Source organism: Pholis gunnellus (assembly GCF_910591455.1).
Source record: "Pholis gunnellus genome assembly, chromosome: 11".
NCBI lineage: Eukaryota > Metazoa > Chordata > Actinopteri > Perciformes > Pholidae > Pholis > Pholis gunnellus.
In genome coordinates this window covers 18,220,877-18,241,289 of record NC_136538.1, presented here as the reverse complement: position 1 = coordinate 18,241,289, position 20,413 = coordinate 18,220,877, and the positions used below count along the sequence as shown (strand labels likewise).

General features: G+C 42.6%; 1 protein-coding gene across 1 annotated transcript; it reads right to left on the bottom strand.

Moving 5' to 3' along the window:
- Positions 1–317: 317 nt before the first annotated feature.
- Positions 318–15,789, bottom strand: atl2 (atlastin GTPase 2). Its single transcript, XM_079169017.1, has 15 exons — positions 15,688–15,789; positions 12,629–12,810; positions 8,443–8,606; positions 7,922–8,188; positions 6,358–6,498; positions 6,072–6,176; positions 5,919–5,969; positions 5,766–5,822; positions 5,536–5,628; positions 5,074–5,212; positions 4,843–4,970; positions 4,519–4,575; positions 4,358–4,429; positions 3,751–4,182; positions 318–2,299 (listed from the first exon to the last, which is right to left on the bottom strand). Exons 2-15 carry the CDS (start codon positions 12,699–12,701, stop codon positions 2,180–2,182), a joined length of 1,899 nt encoding a protein of 632 aa, XP_079025143.1. The 5' UTR covers positions 12,702–12,810; positions 15,688–15,789; the 3' UTR covers positions 318–2,179.
- Between the last annotated feature and the right edge of the window lie 4,624 nt (positions 15,790–20,413).

Below are 20,413 nucleotides of genomic sequence, written 5' to 3'. Positions count from 1 at the left end.
GGAGGCTAATTAGATGTAGATTTCCCATGACAGTTACCAACTGCATGAATACACCATCTCACTAAAACTAAGCAGCAGCCAAAAGTGTGGTAAATGCCACATTTCTACCCTCAGTTTTGCCCCACAGGCTACATACCTTAAAGGAATACCTGCAGTGTTTAGACAGGAGGCATACATCTTGAAAATTGTGTCAAGTAATAGAGAAAAACTATAACTAAAATGTTGAAATTGCTTTTTTGGCCATTTGTTTAACATGATTCTTTTCCCCAGAAATAATCCCCTAAAATAAAAGACAAAAAAGGAGCCAAGAGAATTGAATTGATGATTTATTCAAAAATAAATTACCGGAGATATCATTAAAAGGCAGACAATACATTTTCTCCGACCCACTCGTCACAATCAAAAGATTTTCCTATCAGAATCCAAATATTCACACCACATGTTTCTATTAACATCCATCCTCATGAAACGGATGTAAACTAACGTAAACCTTACAGCAGCAACTTATTCTTAAACAAACCAGACTGTTAAAGTTGATCAAGAAAACAGCAATTGTCAACTGATTCACTATAAAATGTAGACAAAGTTTATTTAAATTTTGAATCCAACGACATGCCCGGTTTGCGAATGTGATCACAGAAAAAGAGACTGTACAGTGAGAGACTGGCGCTTGAGGCGAGAAATAACGTGGACGGAATCAACAAGAAAAAGAGCTCAGAGAGAAACAGCTCAACAGTTTTGGGAGATACGCCGTTTCACTTTGTTGCAGAGTTAAAATGGGAAGATGTAAACTGCTCTCGTATCTGTCCGTTGAATATGAAGCTGGAGCCTGAAGCCAGTTAGCTTAGCTTAGCATAAAGATTGGAAAAAGGGCAAACAGCACTAGTGTATGAATTTAACAAAACAAGATATGCCGTGTTCATTATTGAGCTTTTAAAGGTGCTGCTTTAGGCTGTTTCACCCTGCTGGCTGTATATTCATCCTACAGATGTGATACAAATTTAACTGATACAAGAAAGCAAATGAGTGTATTTTTCCAAAATGTTTAACTAATCCATTTAAAGATGTAATAGGAGTTTGAGCTTCAACTAAATAAGGCTCCCAAAGGTCTTAAAACTGAGGGAAACCTTCTAGTGCAGCTTTAAAAAAGAAAAAAAAAAAAGGCAGTGGAAGAGAAAATGGTTCAACATGGAAGTCCTCCCTGGCTACCGAACTATAGACACCGTGGCTGTAAAAGCTGTGAGCTAGTTTAATGCTACAGTAGCTCTTAACACCATGCAGAGCGCCAAACACTGAAGGCCAGATAAAACATTAGTCCTAATTTAAAAAACACTTCAAAGCTCGAGGCTTCCTACAGTTCTCTCCACGATTACAATCACAAAATATTAAAGGGAAAGACGTGCGGACGTCTAGAAGCAACCTGAGCCCAGCGTGGGATTATGGTACCGGGTTAACCTTCCAGACTTATTGAGAGGAACTGAATGAATGGAGTCAGGCAGCTGAGCTAGTAGCATGTCAGAAGAAGAAGAAACGTTCTACACAGCTCAGATTTGTAGAAGACAGACTGGACAATCATCTCACCATTAGCCGATAGTCACTTGTGCTTGTAGGAAAAGTTCATTAACAGGCTGAAGAGAAAGTAAACTGCGCTCTCACTTGTAAGACAAGACGATTAAATGGACAAAAGTGTTTCAGTTTGCATCCATTGTTGATAACAGCTGCCCACAGCGGTGTCAGTTTTCCCTGAATTGCAGCTCAATCCTGAAGCGAGTGCAGTCCGCTACCAGCATGTGTGTGTGTGTGTGTGTGTGTGTGTGTGTGTGTGTGTGTGTGTGTGTGTGTGTGTGTGTGTGTGTGTGTGTGTGCGTGTGTGTGTGTGTGCCTTCAACAAAGGACACTGGAGAAGAGGACAGTCCTTCAGGTCCGGTTTTGGCGATGTTACCGGCTTCTCTTCTTCCTCTCGTGAACTTGCAGTTCCTGCTCTGAGGCACTGGGGGGCGATGAAGAGCAGGTCCACAACAGATAAAGATGGGGGCAGCCATGAGATGAGATGGACGTTTGGGAGGGGAGGGGGGGATTAAAAGAGGGTCAGCTTTGGTGTTGAACTAGTTCCACAGTTCTAGGATTGAACACATTGGGCGAGTGGGCAGGAGGGTGATGAAGATGAGAAGGGAGAGCGTCAGTGAGTCTTTAACTTGGTGTGCTGCGAGCCCGGTTCTGTCAAGCTGGCTCTGATGGAGTTAACCACCGTCTGTCTGACGGTGTCTTCCATATAATGTTCACTTAGTGGCTTCAAAACCTGCAGGAGAAGAGACAGAAAGAGGAATTTGTGTGAGAACAAATCACGTTAATTAGTCCCAAAAAAAATTAAAAAATCCATAAAGGGGACAAAGAAACTGAAAGAAAGCAGGTTAGGGAAGAAAAATGTTTAAGGTCAAATAAAGAAACTAAAACATAAAAGCGACCACGGAAAGATTCACAACACAACTGAACAAAACCTCTTCAACTGAAATAAACAGAAATCAATCATCCAAGATAATTAACAACCGTTTAGGTCGGCGTCACGTCTTTGAGATCCTGAGATGGGTCTGGCCCGTCAGTGTCCACGCATTAAAGTATAAGAATCCAGCACCATTGGACTGAAAATTAACCATCAAGAAGCCAGCAAACTGCACAAGTTTTGATATGAAAAAGGAAGATCGACAGTCTGTAACACCGGCCGGCAGCTAGTTCATCTTCTTGTAGTTGTTGTTGAGAGGAGACGGAGCTCCTGATGGGAATGAAGGGAGGAGAGAGACGGGCCAAGCCAGGCGCCTCCTGACAGGCTCCAAAAGTTTGGAAAACACCTGAGAGGACAGCAGGGAGGAACGGGAGAGTTAGAACGAGGAACTGACAGGAAGACTGGAGCAGGAAGAGGAGGGGGGAAGAAAAAAAGATGGATCCAGATTCAGGAGAAATAAAGAAGGTTAGAAAAGAAAAGATGAGAAAACTGGGTAGATGTTGAACCTTACAAACGAAACAAAAGAAAAACCGCAGGAGGTGGAGAAAGTAAAAGGAAAGGAAATGATGTCGAGAACAGAAGATCAGAGAACCAACAGCCCTCACCTTTCTCACTGTCCTCTGTGAAGCAGAGAGGGAGGAGGAGACACAGAAGCAGAGGAAGGAAGGAGAAGTCAGAGGAGACACGAGGGCTGCGCTTGTGTTGAAACGCAAACATTCATGAAACTACAAATAGATAAGAAACACAGAAACACCCCGACTCTACATTTGAGTCTGCAGGACAACAACCGATGGAGCAAATAACAGAGGGTGCTGATGGAGTTTCAGTGTGGACAGAGCGCTGGAAGGTGATTTAAGAGTTCGTGAGACGGATGTGAAGACGATCATCAACACGCAGTGGACAGAAGGATTCTTGTTTCTCTTTTCAAAAACACAGAAATATACAGAAACTAAACTACAGCAGAAACCACCGGCAGGAACTTAAATAAAACACTTTATTTTGTTTTTAATTTGGAGATTAAATTAAATTTGCGATTAAAACGTCGATCACTTAAAAAAGTAATTGGGAGTCTTGTCTTAAGTCTTGACTTTGATAACAACGTTCAAGAGTTTACAAAAATCAAACAATACATCAGCTGATAAATGGCTAATAACCAGGAAGTATATGTACTGACTGAGACATCTTCCGAGTGGACACACACACACACACACACACACACACACACACACACACACGCACACAGGACCCACCTGTTCCCAGAGTGCCTCGGCCACCAGATCTATCGTCGTCCCCACCTCCCGAAACTCTCCAGAGTACTTCACATAGGCCCAGGCGCAGAGCGACATCAGCGCCACGCCCATGACCAGGTTCGCCAGCGACGCCAAGACGCTCAGGCCAATGAAGCCCGTCAGCCCGGACACCACGTAGGTGACAAACATGACGGCGAAAAGCGTGGCGGGCGTGCGCGCCGTGTAGAAGATGTTCTTGCCATCGTTGTGCTTCGAGAAGTTGGCGTAAGCCTCGTCCAGCTCGGACTCCAGCTGGTTCTGGTAGCGCTGGCAGAACTCGTCTCCGCCCATCTTCTTCACGGAGCGGAAGTGACGCACCGAGTGCTCGAGGAACTCCTCGTGGCAGCGCTCCAGGTCGGCCGGGGCGATGTACGGCTTGTCCCCGCCGCAGACCTGAGAACGACGGAGGAAGAGATGAAGACAACTCCAGCTGCACGTGCATTAGGGCCCATTTTGAAAGATTTTCTATTAGAGCTTAAATAATTCAAATGACTCCGTTAGTGTGCTGCAAGCTTCTTGTAAACATAACACCTCCCCCCTCCGGACTGAAAGATAAACACGGGCTCACCAGCTCCATGTTCTTGCCGTACAGGTCTTTTGCTCCTGCCACAGCTGTCAAGTTGTTGGCTTCTGCTGTCGCCTGACGAACAGGAGAAGACGATGAGGTTCAAGATAATAACCAATAAGTGTGAGACTTACTTGATAGGATCCCTCAAGACGGTGACTAACCTGCAGCATGGACTTCGGGTGAGGCAGTTCCTCCCCTTGGTAGATCTTTATGTAAGCCTGCAGGAATGTACAATAATACAGTTTATCACACCAGTGTTTCCTGAAGAATGAAAATAACACAGGAAATCAACAGCCTGGGGGACATATGCTACACGTGTTGCGTGTCTATGCAGTGACTAAACTTGGATTATTTTTTACATGCACTGTGGCAAAAAACCTGAAACAATTTTGTTCCGTTTATGCACCCTCAAGCTTTTGTTTGTCGTTATTTGTTGGTTTTAATTAGTGTGGAAACCACTGGACTTTAATGAAATCTTGCAGGACCTTGAAGTACTCCAGGAGGTCTCTGCAGGTCACTTTGTTGCCTCCGATCTCCTTTTCCACCAGGCGATCTGGGGCCAGGAGGAGAGGCACCAGTCTGGCCAGCGCCCTCTTAAAATCACTATCGATGTCTGAAACACACCACACACACACACCTTGATTGTCCTCTGAAACGTGACATTTCAGTCCAGCATGCTTCAGCCATCACTAGTCTTTGTTATTGTTTTTCCTCACCTTTCAGCCTGCCGTCAAAGTACGGGTTGGTGGCCACCTTGAGGCCCGGATGTGGCAGCAGGAAGCAGCCGATGTTGGAGAAGCAGGAGTGGATGTGCTTCCTCACATTCTGCAGCTCCTCGTGCTGGTTCTGCCTCACCTGTCAGCACACAACAATTGACTCACAGTGAAAGTGTGTGCTTTTTCTTCTAGCGTCATTGACTGATGTATGGAGCGTGTAAACACACACACACACACACACACGTGTCGCGCTAAGCAAACTTGAGTACACCTGAACAGACGATGAGATAAGTGGTTATGAAAAAGAGGTGTGGTGTGTCTGACAGGAGCAGTGAGTGTGTGACCTGCTGCACACATGTCTTCAACAATGTGTAGAAAGGTCAGGGTAGAATAATATCCAGTGTCCACAAAAAACAAATCTGCATTCTCAAGTTGCTACAAAAAATAAATAAAGATTCTCACTTGTAGTCTTTTGTCCAGGAAGTTGTTGCCTCCTTCCAGTCCGTAGTTGTGCTCATAAGGATAACACCAGTCCCGAATCAGAAACATCAGCGACTGAAACACAGTTTTGACTCTTACTGTCCACACATTTCCTGTTTTCTCAATACTACAGATATGTTTATTATTATAAAACGCTTGTTGATGCTTGTTCTATATAGCACTCAGACGACATGCATGTTCACAGTCAGTACCTGGAAAGGTTTTAGGTAGATCTCTTCCATTGCCAGGCGGCCATATTCTGTGAAGAGCTGAATGCGAGAGGAAAAACAAAGTATGATCCGGTTACAGGAGTCACTGTAACTTTGGTGCTATTTTCCCAGAGGAGGAGAAGATGTCACACCAACCTGCAGATGCTGCAGGTCGTCCTCCTGGATGTTCTGGGAGAGGTTGTACACCTGAGAAACAAAAAGAAGAAACACAACATGGGACAGCATTGTAAGAGAAAGAAGAAGCAACAGCATATTTCCACCAGACAACACAAGCTTGTTAAGTCCCACCTGTACAGAGCTGGTCATGGTGCTGAGGGCGAACACAGTGGCACAGTCCTTTATGGTGGACTGGCTGTCAAAAGCTCCCTGAGTGTCCACGAGGAGCACAGCGACCTGTTGACAAGAGACGCAAGAGATGTAAAATACTGCAGCCTGTCGGCCACGTAGGGAGTTTATGTTTAATGTTTACAGTGTTAGAACACAAACATCTGATCTGCAGCAGGTTCCTTATGAGCTTCATCCTCACATGAAGCTCATAGGGACTTATTGTTCCGTTTGTTTGATCACCGTCTACCTTGCTGCCATCAGGCTTGTCGACCACGAAGACTTCGCTCCAGATCTGAATTCCTGTGGTTTCCCTCTCGCAGCCTCCTCTCCAGGTGAACCCTGTGAGGGGCTCATCATCACCGCCGATCCACGACACACTCGGTTGTTGCTGAAGGTAAGAAGGAGGCGACGAGGATAGGACAAGACGAGAGGAAAGAGGAATGGAAGAAGAGATGAGAAAATGGGTTGGGACAGAAAAAAAGGGTTGAGAGAGAGAACGTTTTGTTAAATTTGTCTGAACTCTTCCGTTCTTTCTTGATAGCTGACTTAAACCACCACAGGACACTGTAGCATCACACTCATCACAAGTACCATCGTACCAACATACCATAGTCCTCATGTTTGTACAGAGAACAAATCACTCTGAGACACTGATTGAGTCACACAGAAACAAGAATATGCTGCAGCACAAGGCTTTATGTAATGTTTATCTTGTCAGTCTTTTGTTTCATGCATCATTAAAAGGCCCTCATCCAAAAGAAGTTGTGTTAAGACTTTAAAAAAACAAAAAGGCGAAATTAAAGCAGCACATTGTGACCTTGTTGTTATTTCCAGCCGACATGTGAGGAGATCCACGGACCACAAATAGGAAGAGCGTCAACAAGCAAACACCTGATTTGCAAGGCAAAGTATGTATGAACACTGATTCTTGGTGTGTACGACACGACGTCTGTGCTGAAGGCCTCGTCACTACCTCACGACAGAGCAGGAATGCAGTACGTGTAGCTGCAGTCCAATAATAACAACAGATGAACACACGACTGTGACAGCTGATGTTTGCAACATCAACATCTGGATGGAACTGAAGACCCACAGTCTGAAGAAACAATATCAGTATTCAGAGGAAAATGTGAGCATGTGCAGATCTGGTCAGACTTGCATGAATGAAAACATTCATAACAGCTGTGAGAGAAACATTCCTCCCTCTTTACGGGTGTGTGTGTTAAAGAGTGTGTCTGTGTGTGTCAGAGAGAGTATGTGCAAGTGAGTGTAAGGTGATCCTGGCTGCTTCTTAAGGACTAGTTGTTGTTGAGACACACAGGTGTTAGAGCTCAAGAGAAGTGTGTGTGTGTGTGCGTGCGTGCGTGCGTGCGTGCGTGCGTGCGTGCGTGCGTGCGTAATGTACCACTTGGTGTTATTCATATTTACAGATATTATATAAAAGGCCAGTAATTACACAGGATATTAGGTGTATTGGACCGAAACATTACATTAAAAATGTTCCCAAACTCTTATTATGAAATATGTTGTCGTTCACCTTCCCAGAAGGTGGAGACCAGTTAAACCACCGCGCCGCGTTGACGCTGCATGTGTTAGTCACCTGGTTGAGTCACTTTCTCAGGACGAGACCAAACGGGACGCACTTGTCTGTGCTGCCTGTAATCTCAGCTGCTCTACTTATTCATCCAGCCCACCTGTTTTCACAATCTCTACTGCCTGTGAATGTTACACAATATTAAAGTGCAGGAGGAATTATGTTTACTGAGCTCATGTACACACACCATCAGCAGGAGATGACTGACTGATCTCACCTGACTGTGCATGTAGCGCAGCATGAAGTCCAGCAGGAAGGACTTGCCCTTGCGGAAGGCGCCGGCCACCGACACCACCACCACGTTCAGGTCCTTCACGTGGTCCTGCAGCAGGATCCGCTCCAGCGCCGCGGCGTCCAGCTCGAAGCTGTGCTCGTCCTCGTTGGCCACGACGATCTGGATGGGCCTGGCCTTCGCCTCTTCCTCCTTTTCCTCCTTCTCCTCCTCCTCCTCCTCCTCTTCTTCTTCCTCCTCCATCACAGCAGCCTGAAGACATGAGTTCGCAATCAATCAGTGGCTTTCTCTGGCATCGAGAAAGCATTTAGTTCGTTATAATGATGATGAGGCGGGTTGTACGGAGGAAACAGGGAACTGAAAATAACAACGCTGAGATCAGCAATTAAAGCGTCTGGGAAGGGGGGGGAAATAAGGTGAAGACATTCAGGAGCCTGATGTACAAGACACAGAGATTTCTCATAGATTAAGCTTAGCTTAATGTTAGAAATACAGCAACACTTTACCTCTCCTTCCACAAACTCGTCTGGCGAGGGGGTGAGCTTGGCTTTTTTGCCCGAGTTTGAGGCCGTGGTCCTGGGGAGCAGTTGATCCCCCAGGTCCCCGGGCCGGGCTAAAGGAGGCCTCTGCTTGTGCCGATAAATGGGGACATCTTCCACACCACTCAAGCCTTTAGATAACCGGACAAAGTAGAGAGAAAAAGATTAAAATACACTGTTTAGATAAACATCATGCTGCGTTAATGTACAAGACAAGGGGCGTAAAGTGAGGAGGAGGAGGAGCAAGATGTGGAGGCGGGGTTTATGTGTTTAAGATCAAACAGCACCAGGTTCCATCGTCATAAGTTTGTTTGGAGAAGTTTAAGAGAAGGAGAAATGCCCTCCATGCGGTCATATTGTAGATCTTTCCAGCTAAATACTGTCATCCACTCTGGTCGGCTCATCTAGGTCAAGCTCAAAAATAGCCTGAAAATCACAAAGGGCCAGCAAAAAAATTAAAAAAAGACAGAAGAAAAATAAGTTACGGGGACAGCGATTTCACATTGTTCATCTCAGCCGGTTTCTATGAAAGTCTTTTATTTTTCAGTATCCAGTATGTTTCCTCTAAAACTGTAAGATACCGTCCTTCCTGTCACAGTAACACAACTGCAGTAAAAGTGTGCTGAACCACAAACTGACGCACACAGACGGGTAGCTCGTCTTGGTAGCATTACATTGTAGTTGTCAGACCTCTATGAAGCATTATTTCTTGCTTTTTTTGTGCAGAAGTAAATCCCCCCCCCCCCCCTCCCCTCCCCTCCCTTCCAGGTGTAGAATTAATGCCGGGTGCAGGATTAAGATGACTCCCTGCAGCACAAAACTCAAAGTGGGAATCCATCGGCCACAAGCATGCCACTGAACAAGTAGGACAACTAGCATTAATCATTGCTCATTCAAATATTTCAAATGACTGGCCATTCAACTGCACCGAGTTAATCGTAGCACCACAGTGACTCTCACCACATTCAAATCAGCAGGACCCATCCCTTGATGGACACGCTGGACCTGCATGCAAGTCACTGATTTCCTCATTCAATTACTCATCTAAAGAAAGAGTGCAGGGACAAAAGACACACCCTGGATACTCCACCCGTTTCCAACAGTGAATACTATTACGGCATAGAAGAAAACGTTGCTACGTCAAGCAAGTAGAACCAAATTATTTTACTCTGCCGGTGTAGACCGCCAAACCAAACGTCTCCATCGTTCACTACAGAGAGCAGCGACAGCGGTGCCTTGTGCGGTTGACACAGGAAGAGGGCATGAAGCTGTACCAACCAGTCTATCTCAAACGTGTCCCCAGGTAGTGAGCTACATCAGCAGCAAAACACACAAGCTAGATTTCACGGCTAGAAAAACCAAAGATCACACCTTTCTTTCCACAATCAGTAGGTAATCCCCAACAAGCACCGTCTATCTGCTGGTCTAAAGCTAAGGAACCAGTGACAGGGCAGACAAAAACAACAACAAACCGGATCAATAACACACTATCTTACTTTGACTGACTATCAAACCAACGTCAAGTTCCAGGAGATGACCGTGAGGGGGGGGGGGGGGGGGGGGGTAATGCTGGTTTGTCTGAATCCAGGCACCAGCACTGGGCCACTTTAAGGAAGTGGGAGGGCCGTTGTGAGTCCCCCAAACAGGACAACTGGAAATGGGGCATCCACGAGATCAACTCTGTAGTTGCTGCAAATCCACTAAAAAGGAAAAGCAGCCGTGCTCTGCTGGGCCGTATGCACGGAGCAGTAATCTAGCCATACAGTAATCTGCTCACCGCACACAAATTAGCCCAGCAGACTGCATCAGTCTGAGGCCGTGCAGGAACACATCCGGGTCCAGTGCAGCTCTCAGCAGGATGAAGTGGCTCAGAGGGGACCCACACAAAGACACCATTCTGCTGGGACCGCGAGGAGAACACAATAAGCATGCAAAGAAGCACAACAGCCGGCGAAAAAACGTATTATCTTTGCCGATATGCACCTTAACCGCTACACTCTTGATAAAGTGGCAACCGTCCTTCAGCCTCAGCTCGCAGCAAAACGAGGGCAGAACTAAAATTAGCTACTTCACCTCTTATCATGGAGCCACTGAGCAGATGTTAACTGGCCTATATAATATTTTCTCTGCACAGCGTTACACTCACACACAAAGTTGTGAAGGGATAAGATGAGTTTGTATAGCACACGAAGCATTGCACACAGACACACAAGTGTGGGGTCTATCTTTAACTATGCATGGCAGGAACAGAGTGTAGGCCGGTCCTACATCCCTTCCCCTGGACTATATCTGAGGCAGACTCTGATAAGTCCACGGACCACTTGACTTAAACGGGAGCCTTCATAGGAATGAAGACCCCGACAAACCTTTGGGAGTGAAGTTGAAACATGCGAGGAAAATCTCACCACTGCTGCGAGTTAGACGGTGACAAAAAAAACACCGCAAGCAAGATGTTAAATATTTGCTGATGCCGTCTTTTTTTTTTTAAAACCACATTTCACATTTTGGATCGTAGGAGAGAACACTGACAGTTTGAGTGTTGAGAAATTCATGCTGGAGTCGTTTTTCTACTGTTGCAAGACTGATAATTAACACCAGTGCTTCTCAAGCAGGGTTTCAACACCCCACATGTTACATCCAGGCTATGCATTCTTATTTCATTTGGAGAAAATGAATCTTTTGAGTGACCACTGGCTATATAGGTTTATTATATGTCAAGACAACACTGCAGAGTCTGAGCTAACGAATCATCCACTGTAGATGCAGTTACTCTGACTTTCATGCACACCAACAGACAACCTGCCACGGCCTCGCTGGACAGGAATCAAGGAGGGCAAATGTTCAACCGCAGCAAGCAGACCGATCAGTAGTTCGTGAGGACAAAGTGCAGACTAAGAGCAGCCGCAGTCACTGAATGTTGCCACAGAGTCAGCTGGTCCGTATGAAAGTAGATATAAAGGTTATTGTGATAAAAGTATCTCAGTGAGGAGCCTTGGGGAGACGGACAATTAAACTGTTTACGAGTCTGTACAAGGGTGAGAGAAAGGTTACAATAACAGTGAGTGTGCTGAGAATTAGCTATGAACACCTCCAAAAAAGGCTTGAAATTATGTGAATGTTCCTGACATTTTTGCTCGTTTAAACAACTCACTGATGATTGATCAATAATCAAAATTGCAGATATTTATGTTGCCAACTTTAGTCAATCAACTACTCAATATAAACAAGGTGCTGGCAGTAGCCCTATTTCCCCCCAAATACTGCTTTAAATCTAATTTAAGGACGGCACCGTTGTCAGTCACAGATGGGAACATGAATCGTTGCTGATTTACCAATAAAAACTGCATATTTAGTGGAAAAACAACCTTGATCCAGATATTTAAAAAAGAAATAGTTAACACATTTAATTTAAAAAGCAAATTCAATGCAAGAAATATCAGCATCAGATGTGACATATGTTAATTTTAGCATCAGTGTGTTAATGACTATGGTTTACATAAATAACAATACATGTTCAGAGGACAACATTAGCCGTTTAACGTTGATAAGTCTGCTGGAGAACTGAACGGACTAATAATAGAGCATTTAAATATATCCCAGAGTCATTAGTGCAATGGAGAAGATTAACGTGTTGAGTTTAAGTTGGCCAGAGCGAGCTGCTCCAAAACTTCACAAACACGTGCACTTGAAGCCAATACAGGTGTGACTTGTGCAGCTCCTGGTTCACGAGCCGCCAGGTGAAAGTGACGGTCCGGGACAAATGAGCCGACAGGTGTCGCGGGTGAATTTGGTACCCGAGCCGGAATCGGTTTCACTCGAGTTAACGAGGGAAAAACATGTTATGACAAAGCGAAAACACACGCTGGCAACATGTTTCTGCTTCAACGTTAATTTTAAACACAGTTTAGACTGTGTTGACACTACGTTTGCAGACTAACGTTGGAGGAGACACATTCTGACACGGGGTACCACATTTTTCAGGACACCAAATGAAAACAGAGGCTATAACGGAAAAGCGAGTTCAACCGCTCAGAAAAGACAAAGACGATCGAAGCAAAAGTCCATTGTTTTAATACCCCCTTGCTCCTCGGCTCCTCACTCCTCAATCGCTTCACTGTCACACATCCACTCGACAAGATCAACAACGGTTTACCTTCGTCAATGCCTCGGCTTTTGCAGTTGGGCTCGAAGTGATTTCTGCTCCTCAACCCGCTCACCTCCGCCATCTTGGACTAACTGAAACCTAACGTTGCTGACGTCAAAGGAGCTTTTTCTTCTTCTCACGCTGTCTGCCGCCCCGAGGCTGCTGCAGCGGAGTGTAGTCCGTCCTCCGCACTAGTATGCAAACTATTCAGTTAATTTCACACAAGCGAAACTCCAAAGTTATTTTGAAGTAACAGAAGAACACATTATTTTAAATACACAGCCATTACATAACCCTTCATTTCTTTGACACTATACAAATTATAGGCTTTGCAAAGTTAGTCTATTTTATATACACACACTGTTTTTGTTTCAGGTATATAAAAAAACACATGTGGCATTAATCAATCAGCATTCCACCCCTCTTTGCACTTTTTATTCTTGTTTACAATTGACAGAAATCTGACTTATAGACATTGTATGCTGTTATTCATTGTTGCCTATATACTTTTTTATATAGGCCTATTATGTCATTATCTTTTTTCACGTACTTGTCTACAGTTACATGTTTATTTGACCGTCATCATTGTTGTCTTTGTTCTTAGCTGTATGTTTATTTCTTGCTTCTCGTAGAAAGATATTAAATGCCTTCAATAAGTGTGGAACAAAGAGAATATGCAGGTAGGTATGTTTGTTTTTTAATAGTGTTACTTCAAATCTTTAAAAAATAAAGATATAGTAATAGTCGTACTATAATTAAAGTTTAACACTCAAAAACTCAGCTAATGTGTCATCATCAGGGCTGTGTGTGTGTCGCTTCATAGTTTGATTGATAACAACACAAGCTGTCGTTTGATTTATCTGGTGAGTTCATCTATCTTAGGTGGTTTTGGTGTTATTTAATAATCACCTCCCTTTCTATTTGGCGCTAGAGAAGATGACTGACTCATTCACTCATCCACAGACAGGGCGTAACTACTTCTTCTTTTCCTGTTGTTAATACTACTGGGTAGTATGACCAATTTGTTTGTTTCTTTTGCCATCCACTAATGGCATAATCTTCAGCATTATTGTTTCCATCCTAAGAATGTGAGATAGGAATCTTGGAGGAAATTGGATCCATTTCCTCTACGTGTCTCTGGACTGCCAGCAGCAGCTTGCACTCATATTTTGTACAGACATTCATGGTCTCCTGAGGATGACGTTGACTTTTCCAGTACCTTCAGGTTGAGGTTGACATTTGTGATTTTATGTGAGATATCTCAACAACTATTGGATGTATTACTATGAACTCTAACTATCATCAGGTTCACATTACTTTGGTTTGTCAAATACCTGCAAAACTGATTCCCATCAGCCTCAGTTGACTTTACGTGTAGAGCTAGTTAGCTAATGTTAGCATGCTGACACTGCAATGATCAGCACGGTAATAAATATACCTGCTAAACATTAATAAGCCTTATGAGCATGATAATGATTTAGCTCAAAACACCGCTTTGCCTATAAGCAAAGCCTCACCGACCCGCCAGCATTACCCATCAGCCTTGTGGTCTAATGTTCTACACACTGTACAACACTTCATCCCTTGGTACCTTGATGAAGGTTCATTTTGCTTTCGCATGCAGACTGCCCAAGATAAGACTTATCTCCTGTGTTGAGCCAGATATCTGTGATGAAGTGCAGATATGTTGTTCTCCGCTGGCTAACTTTATGGTGTTTTAACTACTCTCAGCGATGATGTCAGCCAAACAAAAATGTCATGAAAGCTCTTCACCTAAACTGGCTTCATGTGTTTACGCAGCTGTTCATAACCAGCATTATGTTCTGAGATTGTGAAAAAGACTATCTGCTGTCAGAGATGCGTAAATAGTGGGCAGCTTTTTATTTCAAGCCTTGTTATTCAATGCCAGATTACAGTTGGCTGCTGAGGCTTGGTGCTCAGTTTGCTGCTGGTGAAGATATGGGTTTAAAACCAATACATATGCTTTAATAGACTCTTTAGAATGAAGTATGTGGATGTTGATTTTAATATGAACAAAAGTCTCCAGCCATGTTAATGGCTCTGTGAGCTAAATGTTAACAACAGTATGCTAACATGCCACGATGACAATGTAATGCTGATGTTTAGCAGACTCAATGTTACCATGTTAAACATCTTAGTTTAGCGTGTTAGCATGCTACCGTTTGCTAATTAGCACTAAACTCAAAGTACAACTTGTAATAAGTTTTGCAGATGTTTTGTCATTATTGAACAAATTTCTGTGGTAAATTTTATTGCAATCCATTCAATTGCTGAGAAATAAAAAACATGAATGTCAACCTCATGGTGGCGCTAGAGGGAAAGTCATCAAAGTTAGATTAGATTTCAACCTCTGGGGACCATGAATTGTCTGAACAAAATTTCATTACAATTGGTATCTGTTGGTATCACATGGTATCTTTGAAGAGGTTTTATACTATACATTATACTCAGACGGTAGCCTGTGTATAATGTGGGCTATTATTTTTGAGTTGCTGCTCTTGTCAGTTTGGTACTTCGGTGCAGTTTTTAGATCCAACATGTGACTTAAAAGAGGACTTAAAAGACTAGTTTTTTGGTAAATGACGATTCATTCTCTTACCTACCAGCACCCCTGCACAAGATGTAATTTAGTGCCCATATGTAATTTAGTGCCCATAAAAATGTAAAGTTGATCGTCTACAAATCCAAATCTGTGTATAGTCCATTTTTCTGCTGAGGACGATCACGTGATACGACTGAAAATGTCATAACAACAACTAAATGCATCATGTAGTGACATTAAATAGTCCCTTCGATTATTTGTTGTCAACAGGTGTGTTTTAGTCAGCAGCCTCGGTTTAATCTGTTTGCATTAGCAGCAGCAGTGAGGTGTGTTTGCGTTGGCATTTAGCTAATGTTAGCGCTCCCTAACCTAACAAAGCTGCTGTTTGGATAAAGTCATCAAAGGAACTGTTGTGACTTTCCAACTCTCAACTCTATCTCGTCTGACCTGGACACACACAGACTCACATCAACATGGTCAATTTATATTTACATTTGAAGCTCACCTTAAGTAACCCTGCACGTCATCAGCCAATCAGGCTTTAGTTGGCTGGCTGTGATTGGGTGTCTGTCGAGTGCTGGATCAATTCTCTCTGAGGGACAACACCAGATATCCTGGAGATCCTGCTCCATCCCGGGATTAGATGTGACATTTAGGAGTCACTGAAGGACTCTCTTGTCTCTCCTGTCATTGATAAAAGTCATAGATAAAAGTTATTGTCAAGGAATATCCCTGATTGTAAACGTGGGTCTTTTGCAGGCAGTATTTGAAGGTTTTACTTTACTTAACTAAGGGTCAACAACAGCCTCAAGGCTGACCAAACATCTTACTGATACAGATCAAACCTTGGCCTGCTTTCTTGCCTGTGGTCTTTAACTCTTTATTTGAACTTCAGGTTGTCCCCGTCTTCCCCACGCTACAATGGACGAGGTCACCAGTCAAACATACGAAAAGGTCAAGACACACGCAGAGAAGGAAGAAGTTCATGGTTGTAAGAGCGACAGATTTTAGAAGGAGTGAGAGGGAGAGACCAGCCCTGTTAATCTGTGTCACTGCTCTTCTATTCTTAGCCGGTCGGTCCCGTCGGCCAGCAGAAATATGAGAGACACACGTGATGACACAAGTCCTGATAAATTTAGAGAGAGGGTCAGTGAACAGTGACAGAAACCCCCCCAGAGCAGCACTGAACTCCAGATGTGTGGCCCGCACAGTGTGTGTTTGCATGGTATAGAGGAGCTGTACTCTACCTGGGACACTTTCTGAGGGATTAGACCTAAATTTGAATTTGAAATTAAAAAAAGTTCCCCCTCCTATCACAACTCATGTCTTATTTGAATACCAGTCCCTTGGCCTCATGTTGCAGTTAGTTGTGATGGACTTTACATCTATATTCATTTGAGCTCAGGAGATGGTGGAGACTGAGTAGAGGGCTCCCTCTAGTGCTGCCACGTAAAACTGCTCGGACCCCACTTATCCCAAGCGGCAAATCCCTTTTACACCACAAGTTGCAGCCTGCTGGTTATGATTTAATATCGCCACAACAAATTATGACACAAAACTATGGAAGCCCATTCCCGCCAGCAAAATAAAATAAAAAATCCACCCGAAAAAAATAAAATAAAAAAAAATTATATATATATGTTATTATTTATATTTTGCATGTCGTATTTGTTCCGGAAAAAAGTAAAACAAATTTAAAAAAAAAAGATTATGGATGGTGGATATTTCATTTTTGGTATTTTTTTTGGGTGGATTTTTTATTTTATTTTGCTGGCAGGAATGGGCTTCCATACAAACAGAATCATTTAAAAACAAACAGAAAACGTTGTTGAATAATAGCAGCAGGTTCCCTATGATACCAGTAGAAAATAAAAATCTCAATCACAAAGTACAGTACAAGAGGGCAATTCAGCTTTGTGACAATATTTTTGGGGAATGTGTGGCCTTTAGTATCAGGGTGTTGATTTTTGTTCAACACAATACAACGTGACATAATTAGAGTTCCAGAATGAGGCAGTTTGTCACAATGCTCCTTAGATGCAGAAAACAATTTACTTTTGTCGGTTGACATTCACGAGCCGAGTGAGCAGCAACTGCAGTCCTGACAGAAAAAAAGATTCAGAATTCAACAATGGAGAAATACTTCCAACCAAGTAAGTCATTTTACACATCTATTGTGGATCAGGAAGGATACTTGTTGTCTAGAATTAAGGATGCCAGCTCACAAATGTGTTGAATATAGCTATATTTAAAAGAAAATTGTAGTTTTTTTGGTTGATGCCACTTTATTTGTACTTATATATATTTTATGTATCTTACAAATAGCACCTCTGATTTTGTCCCGGTCCAATAGTGCCCCCATGTTCTAAGTGTAACGTTACTGTACTTGAATAACGTTATTTCAACTCAATGACACTTTATTGTTCTTCTCCAATATTTGCAGATTCAGATTGTACACAAAAAAAGCGTAATTGAAGTATACCCAACATTGTACAGAAGAAAACTTTTACTTGTAACGTTGTAGTTCTTACATTATCTCACTTTTACATTAAAACATTAAAAGGGAGCTGGGAGAAAAATGTGGGAGAATGTAGGCGCTATAAGGAACGTTAACAAAATCAGGAAATGTTTTAACAGCTAATTGCTGATTTGTCAACTTTCCTGTATGTCCCGTCTTTCAGCATGGATGCGAACAGTCACTCGCCTGAATGCTTTAAAAAGTAATGACGATGAGGATGATTACACTGCATGTAATCTAACAAAAGTCCTTGGGGAAAAGCGACACCTTTACTATCCAGCCTGCAACAGCTCTGAGCTGGACTGCATCTCTGGATCCTCCAAATCTACACCAGGACCTGGAGGTCTCCACACGTGGGAGCCAGTCAGCATGAGTACTGACTTTCCTCCCACAAATGAAGACTCTTCTCCCCTGATGAAGGCTTCATGTGGTCTGAGTAGTGACGTTGAGGCGTCTTCTTGCACCGAGGTCACAGAAAGCAACCGGATATTGAAGATTCTGCATCAGGTAACTTTCAGCTCCATCTACGGTGACCCCTGTGTGTATCAAGGCTATGAGACTGTTGGTCGCAGAAACCTCTACGCTCCCCTATCGGACATATCTGGATTCGTGGATGAGGGCTTCCCTCTTTGCACCCAGATTCATCGGGATAAATGGGAGCAGGATGTCTCCCTGGGTGTCGCATCCTCCATCAACTAGAACCATGAAGCCATTTCAGTAAAATATAATGAAGTTGGTCTAATGAACATTGTTACAAATGCCTTCTTCCGAAATGTTTTATAATCTGCCTGGCTTTTATAACAGAATAAAATGAACTGATTTCCATCCAGCATTGTTTGACAGGGTTTTTCTTTAAGACCTTCAGAGTTGCACTACTGGTCTAAGTTATTTTGCACATGTTTGCACATGGTTATTATGTATATGTATAAGATATTGTATGGCAACAGGATGTACATTTTATACATTGTTTTAGAATTTAAGCTAATCTTATCTTATATTATGTTATGTTATCTTTCTTATCTTGTCTTGTCTTATCTTCTCTACAAGCTGAAAAAACTCCAAAATGTTCACTATGTAAGAAAAAGGAAACTGACACTGAAAATAACCAACTCTACAAGCCATCAATTACCAGAAGCCTACACAGCTTTTGATGATTGAACTACAACACGCAACATCTCATGTTACATTATTCAATATAAGTCAATATCCACCTTTTTCTACGAGATGCTTTTATGACTCTAAACTACTACAACTAAAAATGTGAGTTACTTGGTAATATGCATCATGAGGAAGAATATGTCCAGGACTTTGTAGATAATGGCTAGAAATGTTAAAGATTTCTGGTTTTTACTGCTACCACATGGTGGCAGTGTAGGCCTAACAGAGGGTAAATATCGTTATTATTTTGATCTGGAACACTTATATTGATATTTATCCATTTAGACTTTTAGACTCAGGCACAAAACTAAATCAGCATTTAATCATCACAAACATAGGAGGAATCGGAGCCCTCATGTCCAGACGAGATGTAGAGGAACTCATTCATGACTTCATCTCCAGCAGTGTGGACTATTGAAACGGCCTCCTGTGAAAAAATACCAACTTCAGCTCAGTCAGAACATTTTAACAAGACATTTCTCCTGTTCTCAAAGCTTTGCACGGGCTTCCAGATCGTAAAAGAATAGATTTTAGTGGTGATGCTGGGTTATAAATAACTTAACAACCTGGGCCATAAACACATCTCTGATCTGTTTGATGAGCATGAGACCCAGTCTTGTGATTCTTTAGGAGGCAGAACCAAACAGGTTGAAGCTGCTTTTAGCTACGATGCTGCAAACCTTTAGAATCTAAATCAAAAACTGTACTACCCCCGTGTCATCAGTTGATTTATTTCTCTACTGTATTTTTTTACTTTATCAAATTTGGAGCAACTTACAACGTTTTGCTGCACTGTAACTGCCCTATAACTGTGTACATTTGTGTTTATTTCTATTTTATTTTCAGTTTTATTGTGTGTTTTAGATTTCTTTGTTTTACTGCATGTGAAGCACTTTGAATTTCCTCTGTGTTTGAGAGGGTGCATTCAATTAAAAAAACAGGAATCAACTTCAATGAGTCATTTTACAATATGCAAGATCCTTTTGATAAATAGTTAATAGCATTTGCGTTTTCATCCTCATACACTTGAATGATTACAGCAGAGCTTGTGGAAATATTCTCGCTATTCGTTTCTCAAAATAATGACTTTCAATTTGATGTGATGCATTTGATGTAAAGATACGAAGAGTTACTATAAACATTAGCATTAGTACTGTATTTTGTTATTTGTATTGTCTGATTTTTACAGACAATAAGTGACATTACATTCAACACACATCCGTACCATCACATAGATCTCCTCGTGTTATTGGAGGAAAGTCTTCCAGGGTTGAAGTTCAGCTGATGTACATGTGAGTTGGGGTTCCCTTTTCCAAGCGCATTGCGAGAATTCTGGCAAATACTTGACTTTACATCTTTTGTTTCTCTATTAGATCGTTGCAAAGATCATTTAAAGTCACGACTGTTTGCTGTCCTGGCTCCACAATGGTGGAACCAACTCCTCATTAACACCAGGACAGCAGAAACTCCACACATCTTCTGTCGTAGACTGAAAACTCATCTGTTCAGACTTTACCATGGCCCTTAAAACAAAACAAGAAAAACACTTTCTTTA

Excerpts from the sequence above, each read along its gene's own strand:
- atl2 (XM_079169017.1), bottom strand. The coding sequence starts at position 12,701 with ATGGCGGAGGTGAGCGGGTTGAGGAGCAGAAATCACTTCGAGCCCAAC. Across the intron at positions 4,430-4,518 it reads ACCCGAAGTCCATGCTGCAG|GCGACAGCAGAAGCCAACAA; the intron begins GTTAGTCACCGT and ends CCTGTTCGTCAG. Across the intron at positions 2,300-3,750 it reads CCGAGGCACTCTGGGAACAG|GTTTTGAAGCCACTAAGTGA; the intron begins GTGGGTCCTGTG and ends CTTCTCCTGCAG.